The sequence below is a fragment of the Armigeres subalbatus genome, chromosome 2, assembly GCF_024139115.2.
Source record: "Armigeres subalbatus isolate Guangzhou_Male chromosome 2, GZ_Asu_2, whole genome shotgun sequence".
Taxonomy (NCBI): domain Eukaryota; kingdom Metazoa; phylum Arthropoda; class Insecta; order Diptera; family Culicidae; genus Armigeres; species Armigeres subalbatus.
The window spans coordinates 343,387,183-343,405,687 of NC_085140.1; the positions used below are offsets into that span (position 1 = coordinate 343,387,183).

Genomic DNA, 18,505 nt, shown 5'->3' on the forward strand with positions numbered 1-18,505 from the left:
TAAAGAAGCAATCACATCCACCATCCAGAAGGAAACAAATGAATCATTGCTTTTCACTTTTCACCATGATTCCGATGAAGGGTAACAATTACCATTGTTCTATATCCAGCATGCTTTCTATGGAAGGTTTTTCTTATGCTGTTCATAAATATCCCAAATGCCCTTCATGTCGAATGACCTTAGGCCAAATAGTGTTATGTTAATGGCCTGCTTCATTCAGGGATATGTCATTTTCAGGGAAATGTCATATTCTGGGATATGTGTATCGGTAAGAGTCATTTTTGGGAAATATAATTTTCGTTGAAGTCATTTTCGGGGAAATGTTATTACCGGGAAAATGTTATTGTCGAAGATTTGCTATTTTTGAGGAATTCAGGAAATTTGTTTTCGGAGCATTGTACAATGTCAAAAGACCTCGAATGAACTAAATAAGAGGGATTTTAATTTATTTTATTTTTTAAATCTTTGTTAAGGTGTTTTTTTAATCTACAGACTAAGTTCAACACCGGAGAGGGATTTTAAATTTAGTCGTTTTCTAAACAATACCCAACCCTAATAACCTCCCGCATTCCAAAAGTGTCTCCCAGCCTCTCTATAATAGTTTTGGGCAGAGATTACGTGTTTACAAATTTTGTGTGAATTGACCCATTCAGTAAAAAGGTATACTAAACAGTTCGTTTACTAAATATACCCTCTCTCTCATTCAGCTATGACACTCCCACCCAGTCTGACATAGTCTTCCTTAAACTGAGAATATGGGTTGCAAATGTGGTGGACATCGGTAAATGGGTTCAAAAGTTATGCTGAATTGACCGATAACTAAACAATACCCCTCTCTCACACCCTGCCCTTTTTAAAATAACCTACCCACATCCACTAAAATTGTTTCCTTAGGACATAAAATATTTGATACAAATTTGGTCCAAATTGGTCATTAGATTCAAGACTTACATTGAGTTGATCGATTGCTGAACAATACTTCTCCCCCATACCCTCTCTCTTAAAAGAGCATCCCTAACCACACTATCGTCGTCTCCTTAATATGAAGAATGTGTGTTCCAAATTTGGTTGAGAACGGCCAATAGGTTCAGAAGATACACTGAGTTGATCAATAGCTAAGCCAATACCCCTCCCTTTTCTAAACAGCAATCTTAACTCCCCAATCTTAACTTAGCATCCCTAACCCCCATCGTCGTTTCCTTAAGATAAACAATGTGTGTTCCAAATTTGGTTGAAATCGGCCAAGGGGTTCAGAAGGTACACTGAGTTGATCGATACCTTAGCAATGCCCCTCCCCCTATACCCTCCCTCTTATCCAAAGAGCATCCCTAACCCCCCTATCGTCGTCTCCTTAGGATAAAGAATATGTGTTCCAAATTTGGTTGAAATCGGCCAAGGGGTTCAGAAGGAACACTGAGTTGATTGATAACTAAGCAATACCCCTCCCCACCACACCCTCCCCCTTTTCCAAAGAGCATTCCTGACCCCCCATCATCGTCTCCCTAAGATAAAAAATGTGTGTTCCAAATTTGGTTGAAATCGGCCAAGGGGTTCAGTAGGTACAGTGAGCTGATTGATAACTAAGCAATAGCCCTCCTCACCACACCCTCCCCCTATTCCAAACAGCATCCCTAACCCCCATCGTCGTCTCCTTAAGATAAAGATTGTGTGTTCCAAATTTGGTTGGAATCGGCCAAGGGGTTCAGAAGGTACACTGAGTTGATCGATACCTTAGCAATACCCCTCCCCCCACACCCTCCCACTTTTCTAAAAAGCATTCCTAATCCCCCTATCGTCGTCTCCTTAAGATAAAGAATGTGTGTTCCAAATTTGGTTGAAATCGGCCAATGCGTTCAGAAGTTATGCTGGAACATACATACAAACATACATACAAACATACAAACATTGAGTTTTATATATATAGAAGATAGAAGATAGATAGATAGATAGAAGATAGATAGATAGATAGAAGATAGATATGAAAATCGGTTCTCGGCAGAGTGGAATGCTCATATGTTGAATACCATTATGTACGCCTTTGCTTCTATTGGAGGTCATATGCATCGTGACTGCATGATGCAGCATTGCAAAGTTTATTGCGGTTGAATTTTCATTTTATTTAGTTAAATATGAAAAGCCTGTTATCGATTGATAGTTCTTTTCATCCGTTTCACTGTATTCATGTACCTAAATGAATAAAACATCTATAGGATGCAATTGATATATTCGTTCAAATATCTTAACATCAACAATTTTATATTGTGTCTTAGTTCAAATGTTCAAATACGTAGAGCTCACAAACCATGTGAACAAAATGATGCAATAGCCCAGGATTATCAGCAAAATATCTTATTAAACCGTATCCAAAGATAAATTCAACGTAATGTAAAAAAGGGAGAAAACATAGCAGCATTATGAACAGTGAAACTGTAGATAGAACGATAGAACCCATTATAATCAAAGATAAACAAATGCTAACTTAAGGTACTTCTAGTCATTCCATCTAATCGAAAACCACACACCTAGAAATCTTGTACATCAGCTCCACCGAACTGTATCGAATTCCGATAGAGTGAAATCAGCTTTCCAAACAGCACCAACAACCCCAAGTAACATTTTAAGTTTTATTCCGCTCTAAGAATGGTTTTCAAGATCAATTTATAAGATCTAACAATAAAACCGAGTAATACACGGCAACCTTCTGATGACCACTATAAGAGTAAGATATTGCCAAGTGGCCCTCTCCAGATAACCACTATAAACCTATTATAAGAGCATTTAGAAACCCTTTTTAAACCACCCGCAAAAAAGGGAATTTGGCTGCGACAGCTGTCAAAATGTTGCTTTAAAAAAAGAGAAACAAATCTTTGCAGAAAAATAATAACAAAATGGATTGTTGATGAAAATTATGATGATGATAACAAAATAATATTTTATTTCAGGTTGTTTTTTTTGATTCGGTACCATTGAAAAGAAGTGCGCTTCCGATTTTATGGTCAAATGTTGTGAAAAAAATAAGGTTGAACACCACGCGCCGGCCATATAACGTAGTTCAGGGAAATAAATCGAAAAGATTGATTACCACAACATCTAGGATGTCCACTAAATCGATTAGTATTTTTGCCAAAACTATTAATTAATAAAATTATTTATCGGTAAAAGTATGATAAGAGGTAAAAATTTCGATAAACCATGCATTTCAGTGATATATTTCACTGACTGCGAAATGTTTTTCTTTTTCCAATATGGCCATCATGGAATTTGATCAGAAAATTTTTGCTTTCATAAAACACCGTCATAAACTCTTCCCAATACAAACATTCTTATGGGGGTAATTCATTTGACCACATTATGACCAAAAATTGTAGCTTTATTCGAGCATTGAAAATTGGATTTATTACGCTCTTCATCACTACCATAGATCTGTTCATATGGTCAATAGGCATTTGACGTTTGAAGCTTTTTTCAGCAGATTTATGGGAGGTTTATTGATAGTAATAAGAGCGCCAATAAAACTGAGCAATCAGCTTGGTGATTGCTGTCATAAGTCCGCAATAAGAATTAGATAAATCCAAGAAGCATGGAAATTGTTACTTGGGACGTTACCAAACCGTGTACCTTCTGTCTGTGTTCTAGAGGTAAGGGGATGTAGTCCAGTACGACGATGGTGCTCTCAAGAGCATGGGGAAAGAAAAACGAAAACAATCGATAAACAACGCACTCGCCGTCTGCCCCTTCATTCAGACAGTCGGTAGTCGGTGGTCGTTTAGTCTGTACTACGGTTTTACCTTTTGGTTTTCCTTTGGGTTTCACTCACCTTCATTGGCGTGGCAAGAGCATTCCCCCGCCAACCGCAGAATGATTGGGAATTTTCGGAGGCACACTCAATTGATTTAATATGATTTTTTTTAAATCAATAAAAATAATAATAATGGTCAATATGAAGTAGACACAACATATCCTTCACCCAAAAAATCAAATTTTACAGTCTCTATCTCTATTTTCTTCTTTTCTATAGATAAAAATGAATTCACATTTCCTTTGAGGCAATATAACTCAAGAACGGATGGACCGATTTGCAAGTTTTCCTCACTAATCGATTCGTTTTGGGCTCTGCTGTGTTTATATACTTATGTGAAAAGATATAACATTTTGTTGGGAAAGTAGAATAAATCTCGCTTAACTTTTCAAAAGGACCTAAGTAACATTTTTTTCATGATTTAATTTGAATAGCGCAATCAACACAAAAACATGAAAGCTTTTGATTGCAGTACTCAAATTAATTCATGAAAAAAATGTTACTTAGGACCTTTTGAAAAGTTAAGCGAGAAATGTAAAAATACTACGTTTTCATGAATTTTGAAGAAAACCATTAAGCTCGAACCGAAATCGATCTAGAGTACGACGCTGCAATCACGAATAATAATAAACGATTGACAGGGCGAAGAAAAACTAATCTATATCTAACATCTATTTTATTTTATATATAGGGGAAGGTGTTCGGTTGTCGGCAACCTTTTGTTTTTGGTCCATAACTCTCGTCCATTTGCACAATGTGGTGATATTTGCATACCAATGGAAGCCAATAGGCATAAGCTAATAACTGGTGGAGAGATTTGTTATATTTCATCTGTTTAAAAAAAATATTAACAATATGAAAAGCTATGAAGTTGAAGCGTTGTGGCTGGAAAGATCAACATTTATTGTGTCAATTTATTACATTTAAATATATTATACACATATTAACAAGATATTAAAAATTGATAGTTTTGCTAACAACTTGGCTTATAGTCTGAAATTAGCTAATAAACTGATGATTTCCCTTGATAATCATCGGGGTGCCGACAACCGAAATAAGTAATCCTTTTGAAAAGTGAAAATAATAGTTAAACTGTGACCGCTACGTGCTATTCATTTATAAATCACAAAATAGAGTAAATTTGCTTTGTAAATACGCAATGCGCTCACCATTTCGATCGTTTTACTTCGGTTTATAACACTAAGCAAATGACCAAAAAAACTTTGGAGTGGGTTTTCACTTGACAAAAAAGTGTTTTCTCTGTAAAACGAAACAAAGACTTCTATATGCTTCGGAAATGGACACAACAAGATCGTGCTTACATAGCACACGTATAGCAAATGTCAGAATGACCACATATGTTTTCTGTTACGACGGGGTGCCGACAACCGACCACCTTCCCCTATAAAATAAAAATCAATCTATGTATGTATGTATGTTCGCTAACTACTTCTGAACCACTTGAGCGATTTCTACCAAATTTGGTACATACATTCTTTAACTTCAAGGAAGAATATCAAAGGGTGTGGGAGGGTAATAAGAAAGAGGAGGCGGTGAAAGGAGGGGTTTTGTTCAGAAAACGAACAATTCAGTGTAACTTTCAACTCCCATGACCGATTTCAACCAAACTTTGTACACATATTCATTATGGAGAGACCACCCGAGCAGCACACATGTTGTACATAGATCACAGTAGCTTATGTGAGACCCGATTTAGTCACAATTAGGTTGCTGTAACCAGTTTCATTAGACTTGTGCTGCTTGGGCAGGGATTGAATCCTAAAGAGAAAGAACAAGTCTCTCACTTATCATCTCTGTATACATATACGATATGTAGCATACCGCGAGAAACTTTTTTCGCAAGCTGTGATAGAGAACTGATTCGGGATGTTATACCCTATGATAAATTTCTTTTAGAAAGCTCCAAATGTGGGGAGCACTGGCTCTGATGATGCATTTAAACTTGTTCTACACAGCTGTGCAGTAACCAACACGATACGAGCGAAAACAAAGCGATAACCATTTTTCTGTGGGGCTGTCTATCCGATTCTGTTTTTTCGCACTTGTATACAAGTTTGATAAATTTGTTATCATGGCTTTAATTAATTGCATATTATTCGGCAACTCTGCCGTACGAAAACCATTTATCCAAATATCTTGGCTGTGCATATGCACAGCATATGTTTCGAAATGGACTAATTGATATGAAATTTGCGAAAAAGAATCCACGTGTTTTGGAGGGACTCGAACCCTCAACCTCCCACTCTCTAGATAGGCGTGATAACCATAACCATGAAAAACCATCAGAATCCGAGTACCAACCTCCACCGCGGTTAGCTCTCTTTTTTGCAAATTGAATATCTTTCGGATGCTTGATTTGCCCAATCTCCACATGTGCTTTACTGTTGTATATCCACAGTCAAGCGAGTGCACATTGTTTATTAAACGAGAGGATCGCACTCCATGCCCCACTCTACTCCATGCACAGCCAAGATAAATAACAAAAAAATGGTTTTCGTACGGCCGAGTTGCCGAATAATATGCAATTAATTGTAATCAAGTGTCGGTCTTTCACCGTCATTAGTCGTCTGAGTACACGCGACCGCTTACGTAAAGGCAATCAAACTCATCAAATGCTTTAGCCAAGCAAGCCTTTGGCACAGCAGAGTGCGATTGAATTCGCATTCTATACCGTCCCGCCCAGTCCGTTACTGGGGGCATGGAGTGCGATCCTCTCGTTTAATAAACAATGTGCACTCGCTTGACTGTGGATATACAACAGTAAAGCACATGTGGAGATTGGGCAAATCAAGCATACGAAAGATATTCAATTTGCAAAAAAGAGAGCTAACCGCGGTGGAGGTTGGTACTCGGATTCTGATGGCTTTTCCGCAAACGTGACCTTTAAGTGGTCTAGTTGTGTAGGGGTTATCACGCCTATCTAGAGAGTAGGAGGTTGAGGGTTCGAGTCCCTCCAAGACACGTGGATTCTTTTTCGCAAATTTCATATCAATTTGTCCGTTTCGAAACATATGCTGTGCATATGCACAGCCAAGATATTTAACAAAAAAAAAAATATCATGGCTTGTTATGATTCGGAACAGTTTTTGCCTCTCTTTTATCGTTGTTCGTTATCTATTGAGAGTGATTTCTGAAAACCATGGGATAGACGATTATATGAGCGGGTAATAGGGAAAAGGGCAGGATCTGGAGGTAGGCGTATTGTTTGGAAAGCGGACGATTCGGTGTATCTTCTGAACCCCTGAACCGATTCCAACCAAATTTGGATTCTTCATCCTGTGGGGAAGACTATGGAGGAAGAAGGGTTTGAGGGGAACAAGAGTAACAAAATAAGGAAGAGAGTTTGTGGGAGGGGTAATGTTTATAAAACGAACAACTGAATACAGCTTTTGGACCCCTGGTCCGATTTCAACCAAATTTTGTTCACATATTCTTTTTCCTGAGTAGACGAGAGGCGATGGGTGGGAGAATGATTAGAAAAAAGAAGGCAGGTGTTGTGGGAGGTGTATTGATTACAAAATAAACATTCCATTACAACTTTGGAGCCTCTTAACCATTTTGAACCAAATTTGGGTGACATGTTAACTATTCTAAGGAGACGATTAGGAGTATGGTAAGAAAAAGGGGGAGAAGTGTTTTGCAGGAAACGAGAAGTTTAGTTTTAGTGAACGCATGAGGCGATTTGCAGAGCTGAAAAAAAGCTGAATCCAGAAGAAAGATGAATAAAGAAAAATAAGAAAATAGAATAGAAAAAGAAGGAAGAAGAAATAAGGGCGAATGAATAAGAGAGATAGAATAAGGAAGAAGAAAGGATGAAGAGAGTGAAAGCAGGGAAAATGAAATGAAAAAGGAAGTGACAGAAAGAAGAAAAAAGAAAACCGAAAAAGGAAGAGAAAAAAGGAAAAAAGAAGAAGAAAAAAAGGAAGAAAAACACAAACAAAATAATGAGAAAGGGGGAAGATAGAAGAAAAAAGGAAGAATTAAATAATAATTAAGAAGAAAAAGTGAGAAGTTAGAAAGAATGAATTAAAAAGATAGCTATAAAGAATACATTAGAGAGGAATGAACATACTCAATTTAGCTCGACATTTATTATTCGTTTGCCAAGCTCTCGGTTTGTGGCTTTCTGGTGATATCTCAGCTTTACGTTTAATCATCTGATATTTCAGCAGACGAATTTAAACCGAGATTTGTATAGCTGAAATTGGAAGAAACAATTAAGTGTGAAAAAAGAGCCTATGTAATATTCAGCCCGAGAGTTGCAATTTTAAACCTATTGTAGTATCAAGTCAAGCGGCATTCGGCCAAATACAAAGCGTTGCATCTACCTGTATTGATCTAACATTCCGTCAAACTATCTACTTATGTGCATTTAGTGCCGCAATAAGACATTTGAATTACATAATTTACCTTTCAAAAGCGAACAAAGCCGGGTACATAAAGCTAGTTTCAGAAATAAAAAATATTTAATCCGCTGCTTGGGTCTAAGTCTAATATTAAAGTTAGGTTGAGTCTAATATTTAAAAAAAATGTCCAAAAACCGTTCAGATGTTCTTCTTAATATTTGAGAAATAAACATCGCGAAGCTTCCGGGTCTTCCGGAGGGCATTTCGGGAACATTTGGGGGACACAGAAGACATTCACTATTTATTGCACTCATAATTAGTCAAGATGGATTATTCCTCCCTTCATCGCACTCATAATTAGTCAAGATGGATTCTTCTTTCCTTCATCCCGAAACTCTGGGATGAACTTTTGAAATTCGCCATTTAATGGATGTTCCGTATCTTCTAGAGGACCGTTTCTGAGGCATTTGTCACAGAAAACATTCACTATTGATTGCAACCACAATTTGCCAGAATGGATGGTTACGAAAAAAATCGCGAAGCTCTGGGATGTTGAAAGTGAATTGGCCACTTTTACGGATGGTCTGGATCTTCCAGAGGGCTTTCCGATGACCGCTCAATGGTTGAAATTGCCAAGAAATGGCGCATACAAAATAGCAAATGCAGTTGGAATCATCAGAGCACATATTTGCAAGCAATTTTATGTTTCATAGAACGAAACTAGAAAATTAGGTGCCAAATTGAGAAGCTCAAACAGTACCTCTTTAGTACAGGTTCCCCGGGGGCTAGAGAGGTCAATTTGGATGAATCACATGATCTTATTCTAGGAACCTACAGTTTTCATTTGGTGCCTAAAGATCCAAATCAGTTGAGATTTGAGATTTTGTGATCGTGATGAAATCTTGGATCCCAATGGACCCCAATGCACAACGTGTAACTTGTAACTTTTTTTTAATGCATAAGGAAGGAAGAAAGATGCAGAGAGTGTTCTTTACGACCTCTCATAGGTGCCTCGGGAGGTTTTGGAATTTTTAGTTAAGAAGGTTATAACAGTAGGAATGAACGTGAAACACAAAAAAATAGAAATACAAAGCAGGGAAGGGATGAGCCTGGAATTGAACATACGACCACCTGCTTTTAAGCTAGAAGATGTAGCCATTAGACCACCGAGCTCGTCATAAATATATCTACATCTACAATTTACAAAAATCTCGTCAATTTTTATTTCATCAAATGGCTCTGATATGCGATCATGGGCAGATGGTAAACTACAAGATTAAATCTATTCAGGAAATCAAGATTATTTTAAAGTAAAGATTATTTTAAGAGAAAAAGTAGAATCATTGAAATTTCACACGGTGTGGTATAGGAAATGAAGTATATTTTTGTTATAAAACAAAAATTAAGGACGTTTCTCAAAAAAAAATTGGTTTACGGGGTTAGAATTTTAAAAGCACACAAAATAGACATGATATCTCGATTTTTATATTTTTTTCGAATAAGCAGTTAATGCTTGGGATTGTTAAAAATTGTTTGACAAAAAAATTTCTATAACGTTCTAGAGACATTTTAATTCCCATTTTCTATATCATGCCATGTCAAATTTCCATGTTTCTACTTTTTCTCTAAACTGCTAAGACACAGCTAAGCTGGAATAATAAAAATGACAATTGTGCGTGGCTTCCGTTTTGAATGGGATGCTCTTGAAAACACGAGTGCATTTTGTTTTGGATTCCGTAAGGCTTGTCATTAAACTACTACATTAGGCTGGCCTAGGATGCAAAAAGTTGTTAGATTCTAGGTGAAGCTCCCAAGAATTTTGCCTTCGGCTGAGAAAATCAATCTCTGAAAATGCCAACAATGCCAACAAAACGTCTAAGTAAATCTTTGTCGAATTTTGGAAGGACGAGCTCTGGAAATTTGGAAGGACGAGCTCTAGAGAATAGATTATGTTGAGCTAAAATTTAAGAGACTTTTTAACATCGTACCGGTTTCTTCTTCTGGCTATTTGCATCATTTTATGAGCAAAGGTAATTTACGTTTCATATAAATAGATGAAAGAAGTAAAGGTATTTTCGGGATACACCTGATTTTTTTTTACACGGGGGATGCGTTCCGTGCAAAAAAAAGTTCTCAGTTCAAAATTTGAAAATCCGTGTAAAAAAGTTTTATGATTTCTCGACAAATCATGGAAAATGGAGCAACTTTGCAAAAAATTTGTATGAGATTTTTTTTACACGGCCGTGTAAGTAGCACTTTTCACTCAAATCGGAGATTTAGTGTGGGTACTCAAAATTAGTTTTTTAACTTAATATTAAATAACATACACATTATTTTGAATAGAAACTAACCAAAAGTTAGGTAAATTTTACTTATTTTTTATAAACATGTGATTATTTAACGTTAGCTTCCCATGCACACTTTCCTGCCCTTGATGAGAAGAAGGGAAGTAGGGAAGAGAGAGGGAGATGCAAAAAAAAATGCTATATAAGTTCTTTTTTATACAACACCTCTGGGCAGCTAACTTGTCGTGGGATTCTGAGATTGCGGAAGAGTCAGCAACTTGGTGGAAGAAATACCGAACTGACATAAGGCAACTCCAAGCTCTGCAAGTTCCCAGAAGGGTTCTTTGGAACACTGAACGAAAATGCACGATCCATTGTTTCTGCGATGCCTCGCAAAAGGGATACGGTTGCTGCATCTACATGGTGTCACCAGATGAGTTAGGTCAACTACATTCCCATCTACTCACGTCAAAATCTCGAGTAGCACCTCTTCGAGGGTTATCTATTCCACGCTTGGAGCTTTGCGCAGCTCTCCTCGGGAGTCAACTGGTCCACAGCCTCACAAGCAACCTCAACTTTGCAGTGCCAGTGATGTTTTGGACCGACTCAACTGTCGCACTACACTGAATCAAATCCAGATCGAATACATGGAAAGTATTTGTCTCAAACCGCATCGCAGAGGTTCAGCGCCTATCGAAAGGATCGCAATGGATGCACGTGCCGACCGACCTGAACCCTACCGACCGCATCTCCAGAGGAATGCTTGCCAGTCAGATCCTGCACGACAAGTTGTGGTGGCATGGTCCAGCGTACCTTACCTCCCCCGTCGAATTGTGGCCGAAGTGTGCGGTTTCGATGCCGACCAAGTCGGAATTAGAAGAAGAGATGCGCCCTTTGGTGTCCCTAAATTCGGTCGAAGAGAACGCAACTGTTTTCAATGAATTCTCAGAATTAGCAAAGCTAACAAGATTCGTCGCTTACTGTTTCCGACTTCAGAACAACTGCAAATTACCGAGGAATCAGCGTTTGCTCACTGCTCTGGCGCCTAAGGAAATGGAATGTGCGTTAAAATCACTGGTTCGCCTGGCTCAGCAACAAGAATTTCCAATGGAGGTTCAACAGTACACCCGTAATGCCACGGAAACTACTGGCAGAATTGCATCGAAATCGCCACTCAAGAATCTCAACATTTTCATGGACGAATTCGGACTTCTTCGTATTGACGGGCGACTGAAAAACTTGGATGCACCATTCGATACTCGTCACCCAATGCTACTCCCAGCAAATCACAAGTTGAGCTGGCTGATTGTTCGGTCCATTCATCTCCAGACTCTCCATGGTGGTCCTTCTCTATTACTCGCCACAGTTCGACAACGATTTTGGCCACTCCGGGGTAGAGACTTGGCTCGTAAGGTTATACGCAAATGCGTCACGTGCTTTCGGTGCAATCCTACTCCAGCAAACCAGATCATGGCACCTCTTCCGTCTGTCCGTCTCAAGCCAGCTCGAGCCTTTACGTATGCTGGGATGGATTATTGTGGGCCGTTTTTCGTTCGTCCACTGATTGGGAGAGGTTCGTCGGTTAAAGTGTACGTCGCGTTATTCGTCTGCTTGGTGGTAAAGGCCGTGCACCTCGAGATTGTCGCTGATCTGTCGACCGCCGCGTTTATCAACGCCGTCAAACGCTTTATCGCCTGTCGCGGTCGGGTTGTCGAGATACATTGCGATAACGCAACCGCATTCGTCGGGGCGGATCGCGAGTTGCGGAAGCTGCGGAAGGAATTCCAGCAGCAGTTCAAGTCCGCGGAATGGGGCGAGTACTGTGCAGGAAATGGCATCACGTTCCGATTCATCCCGGAACGTTCGCCACATTTTGGTGGCATCTGGGAGGCCAGAGTAAAATCATTTAAGTACCACTTCCGCCGTATCATGGGACAAAAGGCTTTCTCAATGGATCAACTTCTCACGGTCGTAGCGAATCTGTCCTGAACTCTCGCCCTCTCGTCCCTCTTTCTGATTCTCCAGATGACCTAACAGCTCTGACACCAGGGCACTTTTTGATTGGGGAGCCTCTAGTCTCAATCCCCGAGCCAGACCTGCTTCATTTGTCCCCTAATCGCCTCACCCGTTTGCAGGACATGCAACGCTCAGTTCAAGATCTGTGGCGCTGCTGGTCACGGGACTATGTAAGCCAGCTACATCAGCGTAGCAAGTGGAGACGCCCATCTGCGGACGTTCGAAAGGGTCAACTGGTGCTTTTGAAACTCGACAACTACCCCTCACTACAATGGCCTCTCGGACGCATCGTAGAAACCATAGCCGGGTCAGACGGCCGAGTCCGCGTTGTGGTGGTTAAAACGTGTGCTGGCGAATACAAGCGGGCAGTCACGGAGATTGCGGTGCTCCCAATCGATTCCGACAACGAAGAGAAGGATGGATCAGCATTATCGCCACCAGATTTTTTGGCTTCCAGCAAGTCGGTCCGTCGTATTCACGATCGTTTCTCGGTACCGCGACAGTGTCCGTGCGAGTGGATCCAGTGTCCGCAAATTCGTCGTCGAAAATCTCCCGTAACACCTAACAATGTAAAGTTTTGCACAAACAAATCCCATTCTCTTTAATTCTTCATGAAAGTTAAAAAGCAACAATCAGTGGTCTTGTTGTTTTTTTGTTTTCAATTTATATGCAGTAAGAGAGAGAGATGGAGGGAAATAGTAAACAAATAAATATACCTGTCATAAGACGAGTTTATACAATCCCATTGAATTCCACCACTTAATTGTATCTTGACAGATACGTATTTCGACCTCAACAGTAAGGCCGTCTTCAGTGTCTCGTACTTGACTCGACTTCGGGTAGTCGAGTAGGTAGTCGAGTCAAGTACGAGACACTGAAGACGGCCTTACTGTTGAGGTCGAAATACGTATCTGTCAAGATACAATTAAGTGGTGGAATTCAATGGGATTGTATAAACTCGACTTATGACAGGTGAAAACATTCCACTAAAAAGCTCAAAATAATTTTCTAATCAAAATAAATATAATGATCACAATGCACGGTGTCTCTATGGAGAAATATTATTTTTCAAAAATCAGTACCTCTGAAACACCCACCACGCGAAAGCATATGATCTCCTCTTTCATGTCGTGGGTAAACTAAAGTGTTCTATCGGGGGATCTAGAACAAAATTTATTTTTTCCACTATTTTTGGTGAAAACTCATAGAAATCTCAAATGATAGCCGACTTAACTCCCTTGAAAATGTATGGAAAAATGACCCCCGACAGAACATTTTAAAAATGCACCTACGTGAAAGAGGAAAACCTATACTTTCGTATAGTGGGTGTTTTAGAGATACTGATTTTTTGGAAATAAGCCTCCTCGGACAAATACACCGTGCAATGATAACTGTGAAATATGGAACCAATTCAAATTTTTATCAAAGGTTGCTAAGTTTTCGGAACCATAAAACGAGTAGTTTAAAATATTTCGAGTTCGGGTCGGGTACGGGAACAGGTTTACGAATGTTAAAATTTATCGGGTACGGGTCGGGTTCGGGTTGGAAAAAAAAATCCTTTGCGGGTTTAATTCGGGTCCGGGTTTGAAAGGAATTCATAAATCGGGTTTGCAAGGTCTTTCCCTTGTTTTTGGGCCTGGGGTCATTCAAATTAGTTTTAGGGGGGGGGGTATACAAAAAAGCGTGACAGAGGGGAAGGGTGGTCTAGAAATCTCAAAAAGTAGTGGACACTATATTTGAATCTACCCTTCTTCAACCAGCGCTTCGATTGCAGCTTACGCTTCTAGTCTATCAAAATATGTGGGCCTTTTTTAGACTGACTATCTTTTCCAGGGCAGATTACAATCCCGACGAACTTTTCCGTCGAAGGCGGAATGCAATCTCTGTGTTGAAAGTAAAAAAACTCGCTTTAGAGTCGGCATCGTGCAAGACTCTATTATTCTTAAAGATCGTACAAACATTGAAAAAATTGAGCGGAGATTCAGGAATGACATGATTACATTACCCAAGCCAGCAATCCCGTCAATATTGGGATGCGCGAGCCCCTTATCGCAGATGTTCATCATTTTCCTGATGATCTGTATTAGACTAAAAGGTGTGCGTCGATCCAAAAATTGTCGGCGTTTGTCTTTTAGCTCGACGGCGGCGATGTGGGAACTTTTTTCATGCGTTGATTTCATCGGGAAATCTATTCGCATCTATTTTTGTTTTTGATTTTGTAGGGGAGGTGGTTTGGTTGGGGACACCGCCACGTATCTTTTGACAGAAAGCAGATACTGTTATTCCGACATCTGTCATTCATTTGCTCTTGGAACACGATGTTTTGTGCAAAGTACCGAACTAGATAGACACTTCTACTTTGAACTATGAACAAATAAATTATTTTCTACATAAAAATCAACACGAAAATTTTGCTCGACCTTTCTCAAAGTGTCATAAAATGGTGTAAATTTAGTCTATTTTGTAGTTCAATAAAGATTGCCATCAAAATTTCAGCTCGAAAATTTGCTTCATCACTTTCCTGAAACGCTGCTAAAATCGGTTGTGCACCTTTATAGGTTCGGTTATTGACAAATCGTTCAATATCACTAAGTTTATCAACAAACATATCAACAAACTTATTTTTTGCTGTTTTTATGCATTTTCTTCGAATTATTCAGTCATAATTTATTGTAATAATAAGTTTGATCGTAGATTTGTTTTTTAGGCGCATCTAACCATTTTATATGCGCTTTTTGGAACTAAACGTTGACCGATTTACACGCAACAAGTTGCATTCGATGGGGAATTCAGTCTTATTGTTTGCCATTTAAAATTAGACCTTTTAGACATTGCCTTCCGAAGTTGTTGTCAAATTATCATTTATTTTCATAGGGACCCCTCATTGAGAAGAAAAACGCGATATTATAAAGGAAATATGTTTTACCTGCGATGTATATAAATGAATGCAATATGGACAAAGTTAAATCCAACTTCCTAAAGTGCTATTTTTGACCTTTCTTAAGTGATGGTTTTCGTTACCCTCTTCTATGCATGAGAAAGGCATAATCACTGCTGGGTGGATTAATCTAGGTTTTTTATTGTTTCATGACAATTAAAACTATTAAAATACTCTTTTTTTTAAACTGGGTGGATTTTATTTGTTATTCTTCATTATTAGCCGGATATTCAAGGGTGCCCACAACCAAACCATAAAACTGAAATGTCCAAAAATTCAAAATTTGCGAAATTGACAACAAAATGTTGTAAATCGATGACCAATTTCTTCTCTAGCAGTAAGGTTGGACGTCTAGCTTTCTATTGGTATAAAAATGTAGACATAATACCAACTAGAACCAAAGTTATGGACAAAATTCAAAAGGGTGCCCACAACCGAACCTCCTCCTCTACTGAATTCCCCCAGGCAATGCTTCTGAATTTCCTCGTAATATACTTTCGAGAGAATAAGGGTACCTACTACATAATGGTCCTTCTTCATATATTCAAACTCTACGTAAATGTCGCGGATGCAAAACATTATGACAATATCTGAAGTTGCTCTACAAAAATGAATAACGAATTTTCCGATTAATATTAATCTCCAACGTATTCTAATAAGAATATTAACTTCTAAGGAATCGTTGCCTTCGATGATTCCTCTTTGTGATTTGTAGTTATGATAATAATTTTCCAAGAACTTCAAAAATCAAAGCTTTTGGAAAAGCAAATTTGAATTCTGAACTATCTTAGCTCTCCAAGGACTTTTTAAGGACTTCAATGAATTCTAGAAAAAAATATTTATAGCCTTCTTTCTAGTGACGGCTTTTGCATACTCTTTTCTTGTATATTTAGGTATTAATTTGGTACTGATGCTAAACCAAACTATCAGTAGAATTGATATTCTTCTGCTGTTTTTGCCTTTCTTGCACAACAAAGTTTTTTTTTGTGTTTTGATATTTAGGTATTGCATGTTGTTAATTCTATATTAGTCTACGTGCTAGAGATACACGTACTCAAAGTTTCACTCAATAATGATGGCCCGGGGACCCATAGAGTACGACGACTGTGTAGCAACGATGAATGATTATACCCAATTGAAGATTAGTCGGATTGGTCAAAAGATGTTTGCCAAATCAGTTGTTTTTTTACAAGGGTAATTTTGGTACCCAAAATTAAAAATTCCAAAAAGAGGCATTACCGCTCTAAATGTGAAATAGAAGAAAATATAGCCCTTAAGTGCAGTTTCGGTTCTTTCGTGTGCTTTTCTGATTAAGTTTTTTAATGCACGAGAAAGGTACCACCACTGATAATTGATGTGGGCTTTGAAAATCATTATTGGAAATAAAATGGTAAACGCTAGAGACATGGTTGCAAACAGCTCCTTAAAAGCCCTATTGAATAAATAACACAGCTACGCCAATGCTTACCTTAAGGTTTTCCTCGCTAGTAGCTAGCGTGCCTAACGGAATAAAAGTTCACCCAGCGAAGATAATCCAAATGTACAAAGGTATTGGCAGTTTTAATCCACTGGTAATCCTTTTCTCTTCGGCCCCTCGAATAGCAGCGGGCTACATAATTTTCGCTTGACCACTTTGTTTTCTCAAGCACGACAGCCCCCAGCAGTGGCGATGAGTAATGACTGATGTATTATCACTTCTACCAACCTGCTTGCACAACTTCTTGCACTTATGCGGAAAATTTGCGAGAAACACGTGTCAGTACCACTTTCAAACTTTCCTCACACGCATCCTTCGGCTCACGGCGAGTATTCACTTTTCAAATCCAATTACGAAATGTTTTCCTCCCAATTTTCCTTTAACACATGCCCGCTTTCCCCCACCCTCCTTGTCTACGGAAAATCTAGTTCACGCACCAAAAAGGATCCGTTGTCCCGATGACTGCTACATGGTCGCGTCCTGTCCACTTTCGGATACGCATCCAGGTCCAATCAAATACCTCCGTTTCCGCCCATAAGGAGCCACCAAAAATTAAAAACCAAACGATGGGCGAGGGGACTACTCCTGGGGATCAATCTCTGATGATTTTCCCATAAGATACCGCACCAATTGTAAGCAAAAAAAAGTGTATCCGTAACAACACTGTCCACCGGGCACTGAATTTTCCAACCAACCGATCGATACCGAAGTCAACACCGAACTGAACCGTCCTGTCCGCTGAGTACTGGTGCTTTCTCCCTCTCGGGCTCGGTTCCGGAATTCGAGTACACGCGCGAGGTATACCAACCTGCTGCTGCCATCATCATCACCCAGTTGTTCGGTCACATCGTCTCCGTAGCATAAAATTGTGATTATTATTTTCTCTCTGACGCCGCGACGTCACAGAGCCGACGACGACGACGACGACGTGCGGCGTGTGCCACGGTGCACCGAAAGGAGATGTGCTGTTTGAAGTACTCGATGTTACGTGCGACGAACCGGCGGGCCGTGGGTAGATTCCGCTTTCGACGACATCGCGCATCAATTTGCGCATAACAACAAACTCGGCCCCCATGGCAGGCCGAGAAACTTCCTGCCCCGATGGCTGGTTACGGTGTCCGTTGAAGAGCCATGCGGCGTGGAACCAGAGGTTCTCAAAAGCACTACACGAAAAAGAATAATTTTCATGTTATTGCCTATGATAGAATGAGATGTGATAGTATGGATTTGATAGTTCCGATAGAATACGATAGGAATGAAAAACTAATTTATGATTACGGTTCAAATCGAAGGTTCATTCTTTATACCAGCTACCACTAAACCTTCATTTTAAATGAATAACATAAGTGTAATAGAGGAAATCATATAATTTCATATGATTTCAATCTATATCGGCTCATTGCAGAAATATGCTGCCTCTACATGCGACATGATGAACATTTTTAGTTTCACACTAACTAATTCTATTACATACTTACAACGGCTTGTGCACACACCAGATCTATTTACGTGGAATGTGTGAAAATATGTAGGTATCAGAAGGACTAAAGTTACAGACGTAATGGTTTTCACAGAATGCATACTTTATGCACCACGCGTCTCCATAATTGTCGATGATGGGGT

The 18,505-nt window shown here is 39.2% G+C and overlaps 2 protein-coding genes across 3 annotated transcripts in view; one reads left to right on the forward strand and one right to left on the reverse strand.

Annotated features, from left to right (window-relative positions):
- The window catches only part of LOC134212865 (uncharacterized), a 556,490-nt gene extending 538,907 nt beyond the window's left edge, over positions 1-17,583 (reverse strand). The window contains exon 1 of one of the 2 annotated variants that reach the window (XM_062691118.1): positions 16,874-17,583. The gene's annotated coding sequence lies outside the window, so the exon portion shown is untranslated. The remainder of the gene's footprint in view (positions 1-16,873) is intronic. The other variant, XM_062691117.1, reaches the window with a different exon arrangement.
- Positions 11,163-13,072, forward strand: LOC134210018 (uncharacterized). Its single transcript, XM_062686044.1, has 2 exons — positions 11,163-12,347; positions 12,587-13,072. Exons 1-2 carry the CDS (start codon positions 11,163-11,165, stop codon positions 13,070-13,072), a joined length of 1,671 nt encoding a protein of 556 aa, XP_062542028.1.
- Positions 17,584-18,505: the final 922 nt, after the last annotated feature.